Raw genomic sequence first — 19,140 nt, 5'->3', positions numbered from 1 at the left:
CTAGACTGTGAGAGAATAAATTTCTGTTTGTTAAAGCCATCCACTTGTGGTATTTCTGTTATAGCAGCACTAGATGACCAAGACATTAGCTTTACTGGCTCTCCCTATACCCAAGAAGATTTGAGAGAGCCTCTAACTTTGTTTTCATACCATGCCTAGCCAAGGATCATTAATGAGCTTTTTTTTTTCCCCCTGCTTTCCAGCAATGTCTCCTTTTTTATAAGGTCCCTGGTAATGTTTTCATCTATAACTTGTCATGCCTTGTCACAGTGAGGCTTTTATTTTTCTTTTCCAAGGAATGGGATAGAAAAGTATTTTTTATATTGTGTTCCAACCTCTGTAAGAAATATAAAACAAACATACGTTCAGAGAGTCTTCAGAATATTTTGACCACTATCCATGACTTCACAAAGATGTTCATAAGAATTAAAAAGGAAACCTTTGAGTAGTATGTCTTCTGTGTGAGAAAAGCAATGGCAACCTGTCATTATCTTTGGATATCCGTTTTCTCTAGATTTCACGCAGTCTGTCGCTATCACATTGCTGTTTTCCGTTATTGTTGCTTCAGTTTGGTTCTGAATTCTTTTGAAAGAAAAATTTCTCTATGCCATTTTTTTAAAATAGATAAGTGTTTTCACTATGGAAAGATAATATATAACCTAGAAGAAATTTCAAAATTAGCCACCTCTCTCCCAGAGCACATGCTTTGGGTTCATTGACATTCGATGTCTAAACATCGCAGCATGAAAATTAGAAGTGTCTCCTGGCTTTAAAGTAACCAAACAGTGAAGTGTGCATCTTATGTCCAGACAATAAATCTGTGGGGGGTTTCAGTCTGGAGTCGGGACGGGGACTGTATACAGTCAGGGTGGTCTGGGTTGCTTAGCGTCAGCCGTTCTTCAGTGTCTGTGTGCTAGGAGGATGCACATGTGACTAAAAAAGAGCAAACTAAACCTAAAGCAAAAAGAAGGAATAAAACAATAAACATAAGAGCTGAGATTAAAATAAAAAAAAAAAAAAAAAACAGAGAAAAGGAGAAACCAAATCGAATCTAAGTATAGTTTTGTTGTAACAGTGAACATACTAGAAAAATGCTTATTTAAGTTTGCTGCCATTTGTGCCTTTAATTATATTTTTAAATGAAATGGAGATTAAGAAATCATTTCAGTTAAGCCTATAAGACTATCTGCTAGACTAGTAGCTATAGAATTATGTCTATTAATTATAAATAGTTTCCCAGGTACCAAATGTACCATTTGTAGACGGGCTGTAATTTATAAGGGTAATGACCAGATAGGAGTAGAGTGGTTCATATTTTTTGTCTGTAACTGCAAAACCCTCCCCATGTAGGGTTTTGGGAAGACACATTACGTTTCTTTCTGCTGCTGGTATTTTCTCAGTTATTCATTAGTAGTTCAGAGCTATTGTTTTCCCAAAGCAAATTTAATTCTGGCATTTTCACTCCTCAGATTTAGAACTAGATTTTGTCTTTGTTGCATGCATTCAGGGCAGGCAGTGTAAAGTTGTCGGGTATTTAGCTAAGAATCACCAGCACCTTTGAAAACCAGAATCCCTGTGGAGAGCCAAACACAGAAAGTAACAAGATACAGAAGCCTTAAGACTGCTGGGTGCCCCACTGGGTTGCAGTGCAAATGTCTGCACAGAAAACTGCAGGTGGCTCTACTTGATGGAAAATGTTACATTGGTGGTACCTTTTTTCTGATTATCTTTTTGTATTGTATTGCTAAGGATCAAAGGATAGTTTTTAAACTGTTTTTACCAAAGGATTTATGAAATGTATGGGCTTCAAATATAATTGCTGTTCCTTTTAAATAGAGTATTCTGTTCTCTAATAAAACAGTTGACAAAGCATCAGTACAGACTATTATAATAACTGAGTTCCCCCGCACCCTTTGCCTAGGTCTCATTATCCTCATCTCAGGACCCTCCAGCAAAGCCTAAGAATGCAACTGAATACTCACAAAATGACACACAAATTGTAGATTTAGAATGCAGGGGTGAAGTTATTGCCAGTTAAAATCTTCCCCTACACTTATTCATGCCTTCTCCCCCTCTCTGTGGATGCTTTACTTTACTTTATTTACATATAAATAAGGGCAGAAAATAAAAGGTTATTAGTCAAGACGGAAAAGTGAAAGTTACAATGACAAAATGATTTTCTTCAAGTTATGACTCAAAAACTATCACTTCAGTGAAGGCTTCCTTGGCCACTCTATAATATCATGTCCCCATCCCACCCCCTAACATTTCATATTCCCTTTCTCTACTGGATTTTCTCTCCTTAGTCTTGACCATGTGTAACATACTGTATATTATTACTTAGTTCCCTTTTTTATTGACAGTCTCTTCCACCAGAAGATAAGTTCTTTAAAAGCAGTGGTTTTCTTTTTGCTCACTCCTAAACCTCTAGCATGTAGAACAGTGCCTAGCACAGAGTAGATGCTGGAGAAACAATTTTTGTTGAGTGAATATATGTTAAAGTGGTGTCTCGTTTAAATAACTATAATCTTAAACCAAGGAAGTTCCTGGTACAGCTGACCTGCTGGTTCCATCTTGTTTCTCATGGAGCTTGCTACAGATGCCAGTTCTCCTTAGATTTATGCAATTTCTTGGTTATCTCTTGTCTGGACTAACTATAATTTTCCTCTCCTTAGGTTTCCTCTCTGTTTTTCCAGGGACAAAATTACAGTGAGTCCCATTATAAAACAGTTTGATGTTACGATGAGTAGATTAATTTCTATCTTGAATTAAATTTTGTTCACTTGATCATGTAACTACATATAATACAATCTGTTATAATGACTGTTAGGTAAATTATGTGTTATTTCTCTTTGTAACCAATGGTATACAAAAACAAGGGGAATTTTTTCAGAATTTATGTTCTAGAATCAGAAATTAATGAATCCTCATTTAGTTTACATTATGAAACATGTATTTATAGAGTTAATCACTGATAATATTTAAGCTGGAGAAGTGATGGTTCAGTGGTAAAATTAGTGCCTTCCACACGGGAGTCCCTGGTTCAATTCCTGGCCGATGCTACTTGTCTTAGTCATCTAGTGCTGCTGTAACAGAAATACCACAAGTGGATGGTTTTAACAAAGAGAAGTTTATTTCCTTACAGTAAAGTAGGCTAAAAGTCCAAATTCAGGGTGTCAGCTCCAGGGGAAGGCTTTCTCTCTCTCGGCCTTCTCATCAGTGTTCCCCCAGACTAGGAGCTTCTCGGCACAGGGACCCTGGTCCGAAGGACGTGCTCTGCTCCCGGCACTGCTTTCTTGATGGTATGAGGTCCCCCTGTCTCTCTGCTCACTTCTCTCTTTTATATCTCAAGAGATCGCCTCAAGACGCAATCCAATCTTGTAGATTGAGTCCTGCTTTACTAACACAACTGCCACCCATCCTCCCTCATTAACATCACAGAGGCAAGATTTACAACATACAAGAAAGTCACACAATACCAGGAATCATGGCCCCGCGAAACTGATACACACATTTTTGGGGGGACATAATTCAATCCATGACACTGCTTATGTGCAGCCACTTGTTAAAATGGTGTCTCATTTAAATAAGTGTTATCTTAAACCAAGGTAATTCACAGTGCGGCTGTCAGTGGAAATTTTTTGTATTGCTGTGATGCTGAACAGGTTTCAGTGGAGCTTCTAGACTTAAGACATCTAGGAAGAAAAAAAAAACCCTGTTGCTGTCAAGTCAATTCCAACACATAGCGACCCTATAGGAAGAAAGGCCTGGTGATCTACTTCCAAAAATCAGCCAGTGAAATCCCTAAGAATCACAGTGGTCTGATCTGCAGCCAATCATGGGATGGCACAGGACCAGGCAGTGTTTTGTTCCATTTTTCATGAGGCCACCCTGAGTTGGAGGCCAACTTGATGGCAGCGAACAACAATAATATTTAAGTACTCCAAACTAATTGTAATCCTGTAGAGTTGAAAATATTTTCATAGTGGCAAAACCCCTTCAATTAGAGTATCTTAGAAACTCTGATTGAAGACCTAAAATAGCATTGTCATTTAACTCAGTGATGTATCTATTAAATGATAATCATACCTTAGTTTGATGTAAGTCTTCTAGAGAATACTTTCCTACGATAAAGAAATAGTGCACCTTCTCAGCTCAGTTACTAAAGTTGTTTGTATTGCAGCAAGTAAAATGTCATTGACTTATGGCTGTTTCCCATTTAAAGATTGCCTCACATATACTTTCTGAGTTGTGGCCCCTGGAACTATACACTGAAGTCATTTGTATCCCTTACCCTGGAGGTTGATGGCTCCAGCTTCCTTCAACTTCATGGCCTTTTTCAGCACTGCCAATTTCTAGTACAATAATAACCTTGTTTTTCAGTTGTTTACAGAGGCAAGTTCTGAAGAATCATGCATTTGGCAAGTAATAAGTGCAACCCCATGAGACTGTGAGTCAAACTACAAGAAATAAACATTGATAGGTTAATATTGTAGACACCAGTGAACTCCTCAGAAATTCATTACATAGTGGGGTAAGCAAAACAAAAAAGCATTTCAAAAATTCGACAGTAGATAAAAAGGGGCCTAGTTCTGTTTAGTGTATTCTACCTGCATAGATAGGAGACCCTGGGTGATGCAGATGGTTAATGCACTTGGCTGCTAACCAAAAGGTTAGAGGTTGAAGTCCATCCAGAGGTACCTTAGAAGAAAGGCCTGGCAATCTACTTCTGAAAAATCAGCCATTGAAAACCATATGGAGCACAGATCTACTCTGACACACATGGGATCACCATAAGTTGGAATTGACTCGATAGCAACTATTTTTTATATGTATATTTTTTTCTTTTTAGATATAGGTTGGTCAGTGATATACTATAGCAACTTGGCCTTTTTCTTTTTGTTCCCAGGTAAATTGAGAGATAATTTAAGATTACTTTTTCAATGTCATGACAGTTTCATTAAGCACCAGTCTTTCTCTGTCATTGATTTTGAAGAGTTCTCTTTATTCATAGAGAGGAAAACTTTATCTTATATTCAGCAAACCTCTTCAGTATTGCAGGTTCAGCCCCTTGATACACTTCAGTTACATTAATCTGTCCTGTTGGTATCTTGCAGCCAAAAAAAGATGACACATTTTCAGAAGACCAGAAGCTGGGAAAACAAGAAGATAGGCTTGATTAAAATCAGAACTGATGATCAAAGCTTAACATAAAGATCAATTCCTTCTTTGTAATTAACTCAGAAACTCAAAGAGTAATTTCTCTATACTAATTAGAAGATAAATAATATATAAGGATGTACCACTCATTTAAAGAGTGTAGTTTGATCTGTTGTCCTATTAGTACTGAGTAATGGTAAACTGAAATTGTGATTTGCCTTTTGAATTTTAATATATAAAAGTAGCTGTACGGAAAGAGTGGTAATTATTTTCCTAAATTAAAATACCATCATCAAGTTTTCATCAGTATTTAATTTAGAAAATTTTAATCTTCAGTAACAAACATAAATCTTGAACCTCATAAAGGGCACACTGGAAAGCAGTTACTCACTTTTTGAGTCTTGCTTGAGCGTTACAAAATTGGGCAAAATGAGCTTTTTATTGTACTGGTTACTAATGATGATCTGATTGTGTTTAATAAAAGTGGCTTAATTTCGTCAGTGACTCAAAAGGTCTAAATTGCTATCGACAACCAGGGTCCCTAAAGAAAGAAGAAAAGGGGAATCTGTCTCTAATGTTGGGTTTCCATTTGTGGAGTTGGCATCAGCACCGTGGTCAGAGCACAGCAAACAAGGATATGATTGTTGGCAGTAGAAAGGAGGTGGTCAAGAGGGTGGTGAAATTGTAGGGCTTGGAGGGATCATAGAGATTATGCAGTCCGACTCCTAATTTTACACATGAGAAAACAGAAGTGTGAATTCAGTAGAAAGGAATGCCCACAGGGGACTTCACAAAACAATTCCTGGAGACAGAAGGCCAACAAACTGGAACATGGAAGATTGTGCAGGAAGTCAGAGAGGCAGAGGGAAGAAGAAATGGCCTTCCAGACAAGGGGCATGAGTAGTTAAGGCACAGAGACAGGAATGAATGGAACACATAAGCATGGAGCTTGGCCTGGGGAAGACAGTGGACGCTGGTTGGGAAGAGTGGAGTTAATCTTGTATGGTTTCTGTGTATAGCCACGCTAGCAGGAGCTTGGAACCAGGTATAGGTGTTTCACCTCAGATGGAAATAGGGAGGAGGCTTTAAGCTTTTTTTCTGGAGAATAATACAAGGGAAGGCATGATTAGGAAAAATGAAGTTGTTGGAAATATGACTTGATCCTTGAAAGGTATGGAATTATATGCTCTACTTTCCATCTAGCAGTTCCTCTGCTTCTACTGACTATCTTCTACTTGTCTTTCTGACTTTAAGAACTGTGACACTTTTAGTAGAGCCTTCCCCTCCGGGAAGACTTGGGCTGGATGTCTTTTTTTATGTACTCCTCTGGCATCCTGTCCTTACCCCTGCTATAGCCTATAATGTCAGTGTTCTATTTACCCATGAGATGGCAAGTTCCCTGAGAATGGAGAACCTGTCTGGTTCACTATTATATTTTTGTACCTAGCAAAGTGTCTGATTCAGGTCAATGCTTAGTAAATCCTGAAAGAGTAAATGAGGAGATTGCCATAATATTAGAGGAGGTTGCCTGTAATATTAGGATGTAGGAAAATTGATTTGGACATAATAAGGAAGGAGTTGATGATGCACTTCAAAGATGAGAGTAGGTGGCTGACAGAGATGATTAATCATCACAGTAATGAATGCAAGATTAGTCTGTGTTGTTTGTTCATCTTCTTATTTCCCCCATTCTTCTTTCTTTTGACTGGTAATTTAGAATTAAATTATTAATGATGAGTTTATACTTGAAATTTTGCTGTCAACATGAAGTAAAAACTCTAAAGGCAGCTATTTCATATGCTAGCTTTTAGTTTAAAGTTAATTACAATTCTTGAATAACTTGAGGGTAGCAATGTATTATTAATACTACTGATGTTGTTTGTAAATATAGAGCAAATGTATTTTCTTATGAGACCTTTTAAAAGTATGTAGGCTTGGCTTCTTCTTATTATTCAGATAGTACCTGTTCATTGCAGAAAAATTGTAGATACATTACTTATATAATTTAATACTGATACACAAAACATAAGAAAAAGAATTACAATAACCTAAACTAATCATTACTCAGAGATAACCACTAATTAACTTTTGGTAAATACACTGCCAGACTTTTCATGTGTACGGGGGTGTGTGTGTGTGTAAACATAAGGTACATTGCATATTCTGCTTGTAATCTAGTTTTTATTTAAGATATGAATATGCCTACAGGGCTAATAGCCTACGCAAGCCACAGCCTCATCTACCCTGGGACCAGAAAAACTAGATGGTGCCCAGCTACCACTGCCATTCTGATCAGGGCCACAATAAATGGATGGAATGGAAGAAAAAGGTAGAGCAGAACTCAAAGTCTTAAAAAGTCCAGACTTACTGGAACAGTTGAGATCAGAGGACTCTCTGAGACTATTGCCTTGAGATAGTCTTTAAACCTTGAACTGAAACTCTCCCCTGAGGTCACCTTGTAGTGAAATAAAAGATTGGCACACAAAATAAAGGATATTACCTGTGAGTATGGGCTCCATTAAAAAACCATCTATATGAGACCAAAACATCAATTACTCTAAAGCAAAGATAAGAAGACAAAGTGGGCAGGGAAACTAGAGTACTGGAAACAGAAAAAACAATGCAATTAATGAGAACGTTGACACATTGTGAAAAATATAACTAACGTCACTGAACAATTTGTGTAGAAATTGTCAAATGGGAACCTAATTTTCTATGTAAACGTTCACAAAAACACAATAAAATATTATTTAAAAAATATGATATGCCCATTACATCCCCTTTGCCCATCTGATTTCAGTGCAGTTATGGTGGACAGTTCCATACACCCTTGCCACTGTCCCACAACAAGCTGTGCCATAGCTCTGCTCTGCTTTCTCAAGAGCTGCAAAGACCACCTAGACACAGACAGATACAACCTAGATATGTGTAGGAATTAATACCACAACTTTCAACCAATGGGGGAGGGGAAGTAGTTGGTGGATTAATGCCCCAGCATCCCTGTCCTGCGTTGGTCCAGGTATGAAGTGCATGCCACACTGTTCTGCAGAGGCTCCTGGTGGAACTGAGACATAGTTGCCCGCAGCAGTAACTGACTCATTTCATTCCTGAAAACCATATTGGATTTTCTCCCCTATCTGTCTCACTTTCTCCATTTTTCCAGTTCTGTTTCCTGGCATCACCTCTCAAATAAACAATCTACACCCAAGTCCTTGTCTTAGAATCTACTTTCAGAAAAGACCCAACTAAGAAAATGTCTGTCTTAGTTACCTAGTGCTGCTATAACAGAAATGCCACAGTGGATGGTTTTAGCAAAGAGAAATTTATTTTCTCACAATACAGAAGGCTAGAAGTCCATATTCAGGGTGCCAGCTCCAGGGGAAGGCTCTCCTTCTCTGTCGACCCTAGGAGAAGGTCTTTGTCATCAATCTTCCCCTGATCTAGGAGCTTTTCAGTACAGGAACCCCGGGTCCAAAGGATGTGCTGCTGCTTTCTTGGTAGTATGAGGTCTCCCTGTGTCTCTGATCACGTCTCTCTTTTATATCTTGAAAGAGATTGACTTAAGACACAACCTAATCTTGTAGATTGAGTCTTGCCTCATTAACATAACAGCTGATTCCACCTTATTAACATCATAGAGGTAGGATTTACAACACATGGGAAAATCACGTCAGATGACAAAATGGTGGACAGTCGTACAAAACTGGGAATCATGGGCTAGCCAAGTTGACATATTTTTTTGTGGGGGACACAATTGAATCCATGGCAATGTTGATTCTATATTAATGAGCAATAAGATTCATTTGAATATTTCATTATTAGAAAAAGAGTTATAATGGATATCTTTGTATAAACGCCTGTACATATGGGTCCAATTAAATTGTTACAATAAATGCTGGGGCAGAGGATATGCACATTATAAAGATTCTTGACATATATTACCAAATTACTCTTTAGAAAGGTTATTCCAACTTGCAGAGCATTGGTTTCTATACGAACTGTTAATCCCTGAATATTAACCTTTTTTCTTACTTACCAGACTTACAGATAAGAAATTCTGTCTTGTGTTAATCTGTAATTTTCACGTTTTGGCCAAATATATTTTTGTTTAACGTGTTGACTATTTGTTTCCTCTCCCCTTTTTACTCATTGGGTGTTTAAATTTTTAAATCAATTTTTATGAGCTCTTTAGATACTAGACATATTAATCCTTTGTCGTATGTTACAGTTTCCCCAAATTGACTTTTGACCAGTTATGTGCTTCTTAATAGCCACTCTCATTGGCTTCATTCCCAAATTCTACACTGGCCTGCACATCAGTCTCCCCCTGCATTGACATTCTCACCATTCTCTCGCCCCTTTAAGTTTTTCCATCTCATTTTCTTTCATCTTATTTCTTTATCCCTAATCTCTGTTCTAAAAGCGGAATTGATTAGTCTGTTCTGCTTTGTGATGATGCTGTCTGGGTGTAGAAGGAGAGTCCACATTCGGATCATTGATGGAAGAGGTAGCTTTTCAAACTTCATGTTCCCAAGCTCTTGAGAGTCACAGCCACAGTGTACCAATGTCACCACTGGGTGTGTGTGGAGTCCCTTGGATGAGCAGGGGCAGAAAAAATTTGGGAACCACTAGCTGAAAAGAGAAATATGCTGCATTAAGAAGGCATGGTAATGCCACTCACATTTCTTTTCTCTTTGTTTCTGTGATAAAACCTTCATAGAGTTCCTGTGACCTTAGGGCCCATCCTCAAGAAACTCCTACTTACATAATCTTGGCAGATCTACAAATGGCTTTCTAAACTGATTGCTGAATGTACTGAAGGCAAATACTAGACTAGGTCTAGAAGACCAGGATCTTGTTTAAAGCCTGGTCAATATGAGGGGCTACTATCTTTATAAGATACCGCGAGGTCAAGCTCAAATTACATTTCCACATCTCCAGAGCTTTTAAAGCTAATGTAGATGCCAGATAGCTCTAGGGAGGGGTCATCACTCTGCCTTGTAGATTTATAGTCACGAGTTTACTGACCTAGAAAAGGGGGAAAAGGCACCTCTTGCATTCTGGGGAGTACGCTAGCCTGCTCACCACTGACCATCAGCATCTCCAGGCTTAAGGACTTCTGGCTTCATTCTTCTCACGATTTATTTATATATTTTTAAAACTCACAAAACATGAAATATTTCTTTGCAATCTGAATTTCTTTTACAATGTCTATTAAATGAAAACAACATACTAGTAGAATAGATTAATTTGAAAATAATATTAATAAGTCATTTTGGATTGACTTGATTTATATTAATTTATTTAAATTATACACGATTGTTTCTAAAAATATTTGTGATTTTATATAATAAAGTTATTAATGTAGATATAAAACATTAAGAAAATACACATGAAAGGAGAAATAAGCAAAGATGTTGAGAGGTGATCACAATTGTTGTGACTGAGCTTTAGCATTACCTCTCAGCATCCCAAAGCTTAAGTACAAAGGAAACAGTGGGGTATCATAATTCTCAGTACGAGAAAAGATGCTAAGCATTCACAAAAGGAAAATATTTTCCCCTATGGATTAAATTTTAAAGGGAAAGTGTCATCTGGAAACTTACACATTGGGCGTGATGGTAACCTTTCCAATATGGTTTCATTGCAGACACGGAAGCATTTTTCACATATTTCTTTCTTAAAATAAATCCTCAATGTAAGCAATCAGTAAAATGTAACTCAGTAAAAGTGTTTCCAGGGAAGGGACATTACTAAACTGATATAGTTGAGGGATCTAGCTTTCTGGTATTTTTAAAACATTATCCAAGGAGCCATATATTTTTTCTGAAAATATGTAGAGGACAGCACGTCTCTTAGACTGTATTCCTTGGCTTTAGTTGTCTCAGGTGGGCTTTTTGAAGGCCGTGTAAGATTTTGGATGGAAATAGCTAAAGATAAAATTTTGCCTCTGAGATACTGACTTTTGATAAAGACCTGTGCACCTTTCACTACTTTGAAGAGACAACAAAATCCCTTTAATATTTTATGATTCATGTTCTTTTGTTGAATGAAATAGGTAATAATTGAAAGAAACTACTGTTCATACAGCCATAGCTACCTATTGATTCTTGAAAAAATATATATGTGTGTGTTTATTGTCGTTGTTACAGAGTAGAACTGCTCCATAGGGTTTTCTTGGATGTAATCTTTACAGAAGCAGTTTGCCAGTCCTTTCTTCAGTGGAGCCACGGAGAGGATTCAAACTGCCATCCTTTAGGTTAACAGCCGAGAGCAAACTGCTTGCACCACCCAGGCTCCTTATATGTGTGTCTGTGTGTATTTATATTTCTCTTTAATCATTTAACACGTACCTGGTTAATTGGGTGTCCTTTTCTTTGGCCTTTTGCTTCAAACTGTATTATGCCTTTAGATGTGATAAGCATCAGTGGTTTGAGATAATCCTAGCTTCCTTGATTTTTGATGAATACATCATCACGATAGGTGGCATGGAAATGGAAGATAGATTTGTTGTTTTTTTAACTATTATTTTTAAGAAATAACATCAAAAGTAACTTTAAAAAATAAGAGCAAACCTATCTTATTCCAGACGGTAAAGTAAAATTATCAGATTTGATCTATTTTTGTTAATTCCGTTCCCAATGAAATCTCTGTAGAAGAGCTGATAAAGAGACAAACCTGATAAAAGAACAGATTTACTGACACTTAGAGAGGCTTCTCTGCTGTTATCTTTCTTTAAGTCATAGAATAATAGCACCCAGGTCTCATGCATATGGTTGAAATGCAAATGAGGGCTACAGGGGACCCCCAGCAGCGTCCCTGGTGTCCACCCTGGTGCCAGGTTGGATTTTCTCAGAGTGAGAGGAGCTTCCCTTGGAATGCTGTGTTATTGATGGATATGCTGACTACCGAGCTGTGTCTGGGAGCAGATGTACGCAATATAATGAAAAATCCCATTATGCGTTGTGATTTAGATTGAGGGAGTGTTAGAAGTGATTTCTCATCCACTATGACGTGGCCTGTCTTAGTCATATTCCAATGTGTTATAAGTCTTCTTAAATTTGAATTAGCTGTTATGTAATTTAATAACTTTTAAGCACCATTTATGATGAGTTGTCTTATGATGTTAAAAAAATGTTGATTCAATTTCTGTTGACCAAGAAAAAAAAAAAAAAGGAAGTAAGCCTTGAGGGATCTTGTCAGTGATTGATAACCGTGGAGCTCTTTAATAGTGAGAGGTATGGCTACCATCTTAAAGTGCGGGCTCTTTTGTAGATTAACAGGATTTGGAGGTCCTTTCTAACCCTAAAATTCAATGTTTGTAGGTAACAACCCATTTGGGAGAATTAATTCCAAATACCCATGATGTTTGCCTTTCATTAGTATTCTTTGTACATCCAGAGTACTTAGGATAAGGTATAATGTGGTATAATGGAGGAGCCTGACTGGCCTGGGTTTGGATGCCAGCTTGTCTGCTTATCAGCTGGGTAACTTCCAATTAATTAATTGAAGTAATTAATAATTACTGAATCTCTCTACCATTGTTTCTTTGTTGAAAAAATAGTTGTTGCTACTTACCTTGATGCATATATTAGTGAGCATATAGGCCATGCTACTGTAAAAAGACCCCAAAACACAGGAGCTTAAATTATCACAGAAATGATAGGAATTTATTTCTCTCACACAAACAATTCAGAGACAAGTTGGTAGGAGGGCTCAGCCACCAACCTCAACAGGAATTTTCATCTCAGAGTCAAAGGTGACTGATCCACTTTTCATTGCCTCCCTCCAAGGACATTCTGAATTCAGAAAAACATTACTGGGGGGGTATAGGCCTTGCATTTAATTCTGTATTCCTTCTCATTAGCATTCAGTAAATGAATGCTGAACTATCAACTTGGGCATAGATTCTGGAGGGATAAACATATGCATGTGACATACCTTTCCCCCAGGGAATTTCAACTAATTGTGAAAATAATTAACAAGTTCATCAGAGAGAAAGGCAATAGCTAACATTTGTACTAGACTTTAACATAGATGTTGATGTGTTGAACCTACATTTAAAAATATTTATATATGTATGTGTAAAAACTAAATGTATCTGCATTTATTTCTATATTGCATATAAATAAAGACCAAAAGTAGGCTGTACATCAAAATGTTAACAGTGATGAGAATTCAAATTATTTATTTTTACTCTTTTCTATATCTTCTGCATCATCCTCAATGGACATATATTATTTATTAACCATAAAAACACAATAGAATTTTCAATTTTTAAAGTCTCTAAAGTATTTTGTATTGTGGTAAATATATAGGTAACAAAATAGTTGCCATTTCAACATTATTTGCATGTACAGTTCAGCGAGATTAATCACGTTCATCTTACTGCTCAACCATCACCACTATCCATTTCTAAATTTTTCTATCACCCTTAACAGAAGCTCAGTGTCCCCCCAAGCAATGAATTCCCCTGTTTTTCTCCTTCCCAATGACCCCTGGTACCATTGGTAAACTTAAGTTCTATATACTTGCCTATTCCTGATATTTCATGCAAGTGAGATTATATAGTATTTGCTCTTTTGTGACTGAATTCTTTCACTCAGCATGATGTTTTCAGTGTTCATCCATGTGTAGCATGTATCAGGACTTCATTTCTCTTTATGGCTGAATAATATTCTATTGTATGTGTATATCACGTTTTGTTTATCCATTCATCCACTGATGTGCATTTAGGTTGTTTCCACCAACTGTCTCTATACACACTATCTCATCTGATCCTCACAATCACCCTGTGAGGTCAGTAATGAACACTGATGTTATAGCTGAGAAGAATGGAGGAAACACAACTTTAGCATGTAGAAAATTAAGGTTAAGTGCAGAGAGATTGCAGATACACACAGTGTTGAACAGGTAGTAAATGGCAAAACCAGCAGTAAGTAAAGATCTCAAAAAGGAGGGAAAGTCAGTAGTGCTTCAATGAAAGGAAAGTGTATAGATCCTGGAACATTTTTTGGTTTATGGTGTGACATGGCTCACTAGGCTGAAGTCTGGTTCCATTTTATCAGACTCAAAGACAGGGTGCACAGTGGTTAAGTCTGGGTTTAGGACCAGACTATCTGAGCTTGATTTCCAACTCTACCATTGCCTAGCTATTTAGCCTGGGCAAGTGACTTATGGACTCAGGGCTTCCGTTTACCTATTTGTAAAATGAGACAAATGCTATTAGCTGCTGTAAGGATTAAATGAGTTAATATGTGTAAGATCCTTTAGCAGTGTCTGGAACATAGTGAGTACTCAACAAATGCTAGCTGATACACTTATCATTATCATCATCATGACTCTTGTGATGCAGGGTTGATTAGGATAATGAGAGAGTAACTACTGGGGTGGATTGGCTTTCAGGGAGACAGCTGCATTATCCCACCACTGATGCAGCTCAGGCAGCAAATTTTGATATTACAGGATCTGATTTCTGATACAATATAAGGAGGTTAGGTCAGTACAAACATATCTGAAATCAGCCCAGCATTAATCTTTCAATGACAATATTGTTACTGTGACATAGATATTTACATATATATAGTGTGCATATATTAAACATGATTATATCTAATATAGAGAGAGACTGAGGCTTGGTTAATGATAGACTGATTCTTAATCATATGTGCTGGTATTATTGAATGGTTAAGCTGTCTGTTTAAATCCAACCCCTCCCTGGTTATTGCAAATGTTTAGAATCCGTGTGGACACTTTGATATCTATTTGATTACACAGTGTTTTAAAGCAAGTAATCACTGTCAAATTAAGACTGGTTATTTTGTAATCAAAAGGCCTTGACCACAGGTCAGGGGAGTGGAGTGTGTTGTGAGAGTTAAATTCCTCAGGCCTGGAATTGGCCTGAGCTGTCCTAGTGAAATAAGAAGCATACCCGCATTTCACTGACTCCTGATCAAGTTATGGAACAATTGATTAATAGTGTTGCTTTTTAAACATGGGTCCATGAATGGTAATTTTGGGGTAGTTTATGCCAGTTGTCATCTATGTCTATTGATAACAGTGAGATTAACTATATGCATCTGGTCTTGTTGAGACCCTGGGGGGCACTGCTGTTGAAGCTGGTTGTATAGCAGGAATATGTCCCTCTGACCAGCAAAAAATATAAAAAACAAAAATACCAATCGAGACTCCATTCCAGAAGCAGCCTAGAATATTACCAGTTGAGTGTAGAAAATCACCCAGAGAGAATACATGATAGGGTAAAAATTGTCTCCATATCCTATCACTGGTCACACCAGGTAGATGATTGAAATCCAAAAAAACTGGGAGCAAGAGCCCATCATAAACATCTCTTTTCCTGCTTCTTTTCTAAACCATCTCAAATATATTTCTTTTTCACTTTTTCAGACCCCCTGGTTGTGGGATACAAGGCATTGCTGGTACAACTACCCCTATCAGGTAAGGAGACATTACTTTCTATTTTTTTATATACAGAATATCTTCCTTAGGTCAATTTCATGGTTTCAGGCAGGTCCCAACAGGTTGCACAGCTGCCTTGCTATTGGCCCCTCCTGCTGATTGATGCTGGGCATAGCTCTAGTGAGGAAAAAAGATCGTATGTTCATAGTGAAGTTCAGAATCAAAGCCCAATTGCTTTAGCAGATCGAGTAAGCTTGGAAGGTACATTTGCTGGAGGGTAGGAGGCAGTCATTCCAACAGGTGGAATATTCCCGTTTCTAACAGCTGATCTGTTTCTGATTACCAAGGAAAGTCTGAAGACCTGATGACAGAACAGGCCTGTCTCAACAGCAAGTGTGGAAAGCTCAAATGTGCAACTGGAACAGGAACACTGAGTTCGTTTCCTTCTGTGGCTCAGGAGCAGATTCAAAATATGTAAATAAAGCACCATTTCCTTGTGTGCAGAAAATGGACTTTGTCATGGATTAAATTGTGTCCCCCCAAAATATCTGTCAACTTGGCTAGGTCCTGATTCCTAGTATTGTATGATTGTCCACCATTTTATGTGATTTTCCTGTATATTGTAAATCCTATCACTATGCTGTAATAAGATGGATTAGTGGCAGTTATATTGGTGAGAACTACAAGATTAGGTTGTGTCTTAAGCCAGTCTCTTTTGAGACATAAAAGAGAGAAGCAAGCAGAGAGAGATGGGGACCTCATATCACCAAGAAAGCAGTGCCAGGAGTAGAGCGCTTCCTTTGGACCTGAGGTTCCTACACTGAGATGCTCCTAGACCAAGGGAAGACTGACGCATCACAAGGACCTTCCTCCAGAGCTGACAGAGAGAGAAAGCCTTCCCCTCGAGAGCCAGCACCCAGACTTCTAGCCTACTGGACTATGAGAGAATAAACTTCTCTTTGTTTAAGCCATCCACTTGTGGTATTTCTGTTATAGCAGCACTAGATGACCAAGACAGAATTTGGTACCAGGAGTGGGGTGCTGCTGTAACAGATACCTAAAATGTGGAAGCAGTTTTGAAACTGTGAATGGATAGAGGACCAGCAGCAGCAGCAGAGAACTGGCAGCAGCAGAGAACCAGCATTGGCAGAGAACCAGCAGCAATAGAACTGGGAGACCAGCGCCAGACAGCGCTGGAGCCAACCCACAGAGCAAGAGAGCTGAGTGCCTGTGTATAGGAGGCTTCCTGGCAGAGTGGGGTGCCTCAGGACACTTATCGGTGGAGCTAAACTTGTGAACACACAGAGCAAGAGAGCTGAGTGCCTTCTGGCCGAAGTTTACTGGCGGAGTGGGGTGCCTCCAGGCACTTACCAGTAGAGCTACAGAGCTTTGGAACACTTACGCCAGCAGGGCAGATGTGGGCATGAGGCGCCAGGGCTGAGAGGCCAAAGAACCAGGAAGCAGAAGCTAAAGAGACAAGGAACACAGGAAGCCGAACAGCCTCAGTCTCGAAAGGTATGGCCATGACCTCTGGGGTTTCAAAGGTGGAGCCATAGCCTCTGGTGTTTCTAAGGGTGGAGTTGCTGCTCAGATGGACTAGCGGAATGGTGTGCCTCAAGCCAAGGGAGCACAGTTGCCATCCCAGTGGGCCTGGAAGGTGGAGCTGAAGCCTATTGCTGAGGGATCTCTACTCAGAATCTGGAGAGTGTGGCCAATACCTAGCATCTGGAGGGCAGGGCCATTGTGTAAATTGTCTCAGAGAACAGAGGATTATTTTCAAAGCCTTGAGGGCTAATATAATGTGTTCTGCTGAATTGCTTGGTGCCTGTTATCCCTTCTTTTCCTCCAGTTTCTCCCATTTGTAACAGAAATGTCTAGCTTGTGCCTGTTCTGCCATTGTATCTTTGGAAGCAGATAACTTGTATTCTAGATTTCACAGATGAAGAGAAATTTTTGGATTTTGGACTTGGAGTTAAGACTTTTGCTATGATATGATGGGGTGAATATATTTTACATGTGGCAAGGACATGAATTTTTGGGGGCCAAAGGATAGAATGTCATTGGTTGAATTGTATCCCCCAAAAATATCTGTCAGCTTGGCTAGGTCCTGATTCCCAGTATTGTATGATTGTCCACCATTTTATGTGATTTTCCTATATGTTGTAAATCCTATTACTATGATGTAATGAGATGGATTAGTGGCAGTTATATTGATGAGATCTACAAGATTAGGTTGTGTATTAAGCCAGTCTCTTTTGAGATATAAAAGAGAGTAGCAAGCAGAGAGAGATGGGGACCTCATATCACCAAGAAAGCAATGCCGGGAGCAGAGCGCGTCCTTTGGACCTGAGGTTCCTGCGCTGAGGTGCTCCCAGACCAAGGGAAGACTGATGCATCACAAGGACCTTCCTCCAGAACTGACAAAGAGAGAAAGCCTTCCCCTGGAGCCAGCGCCCTGAATTTGGACTTCTAGCCTACTGGACTATGAGAGAATAAACTTCTCTTTGTTAAAGCCATCCATTTGTGGTATTTCTGTTATAGCCACACTAGATTACCAAGGCAGGTTTGTACCATTACTCGTGGATGGATCATTCCTGCAATTAAAAAGAGCATGGTTTAAATTGAGATTAAAATCTTATCCCAGAAAGAGTACTTCAAATCCCTGCCCACTGACATACCTTTGCATCTATCTATGAATTTAGTCCCATAGGCCCAGATCAGTTAATATTTGAATATCAATGCTGGGACTTTTCTATTTCGATTTAAATATGTTATATAAGAGAAACAAATGTCACTAGATATTTTGGTAACAAACAGGACACATGTTATAATAAGCAACTTGGATTTTTTAGTGTTACTGGGGTTCTTTTGGATTGTCTTTGTAGAGACATTTGGTCTCTATAGTGTACATAAGGTTAACGGGGGGAGACTTGTCATGTATCTTTTCTGTTACACAGTGTTACAACAGCAGTGAAGGACAGGCATTGAATACTTCTTGGATGAGTTCAAGGCTAGGGACACATTGAAATGGAATTCCAGTTTGCGTTTCCATCTTTTTCAGATAGTTTACTCAGATTATAAAAAAAATGTAAATAAGCAACATGAAGTGGTTAGAGAGTGGAGAGCATCCTATAACTATCTGATAGAGACTAAAGCAGCATAGAAACGAATTGCTTATTGTACACAATTGTAATTCTCAGGCCAGCTGCTGTTTTAGTCTTAAATACTTCAGTATTTTCATTTAAAGCTCCCTTTGTATCCTGTAATGGTACACTAAGTGGGAAAATCCACATATATCTAAAATTCTATTTTTAAATGTACATCAAAAGGCTTCTAGAAACTTACTACCTACCTAAACTAACATAAACGGAGATAGAACAACTAAATAAACCCATAACAAAAAAAAGAGATTGAAAAGGTAATTAAAAAATTCCCAACAAAAAAAAGCCCTGGCCTGGATGGCTTCACTGGAGAATTCTACCGAACTTTCAGAGAAGAGTTAACACCACTACTACTAAAGGTATTTCAGAGCATAGAAAAGGATGGAATACTCCCAAACTC

The 19,140-nt window shown here is 38.3% G+C and overlaps 1 protein-coding gene across 2 annotated transcripts in view; it reads left to right on the top strand.

Annotated features, from left to right (window-relative positions):
• The window catches only part of CERS6 (ceramide synthase 6), a 333,383-nt gene that overhangs the window by 230,475 nt on the left and 83,768 nt on the right, over positions 1-19,140 (top strand). For both annotated transcript variants that reach the window (XM_023730602.1, XM_004375551.2), the window contains exon 5: positions 15,568-15,618. In XM_023730602.1, the coding sequence (XP_023586370.1) occupies positions 15,568-15,618 (51 nt within the window). The remainder of the gene's footprint in view (positions 1-15,567; positions 15,619-19,140) is intronic.

Source organism: Trichechus manatus, unplaced genomic scaffold (assembly GCF_000243295.1).
Source record: "Trichechus manatus latirostris isolate Lorelei unplaced genomic scaffold, TriManLat1.0 scaffold00037, whole genome shotgun sequence".
NCBI lineage: Eukaryota > Metazoa > Chordata > Mammalia > Sirenia > Trichechidae > Trichechus > Trichechus manatus.
Note: the sequence above shows the minus strand (reverse complement) of the source record. Positions and strands in the feature narration are given on the sequence as shown.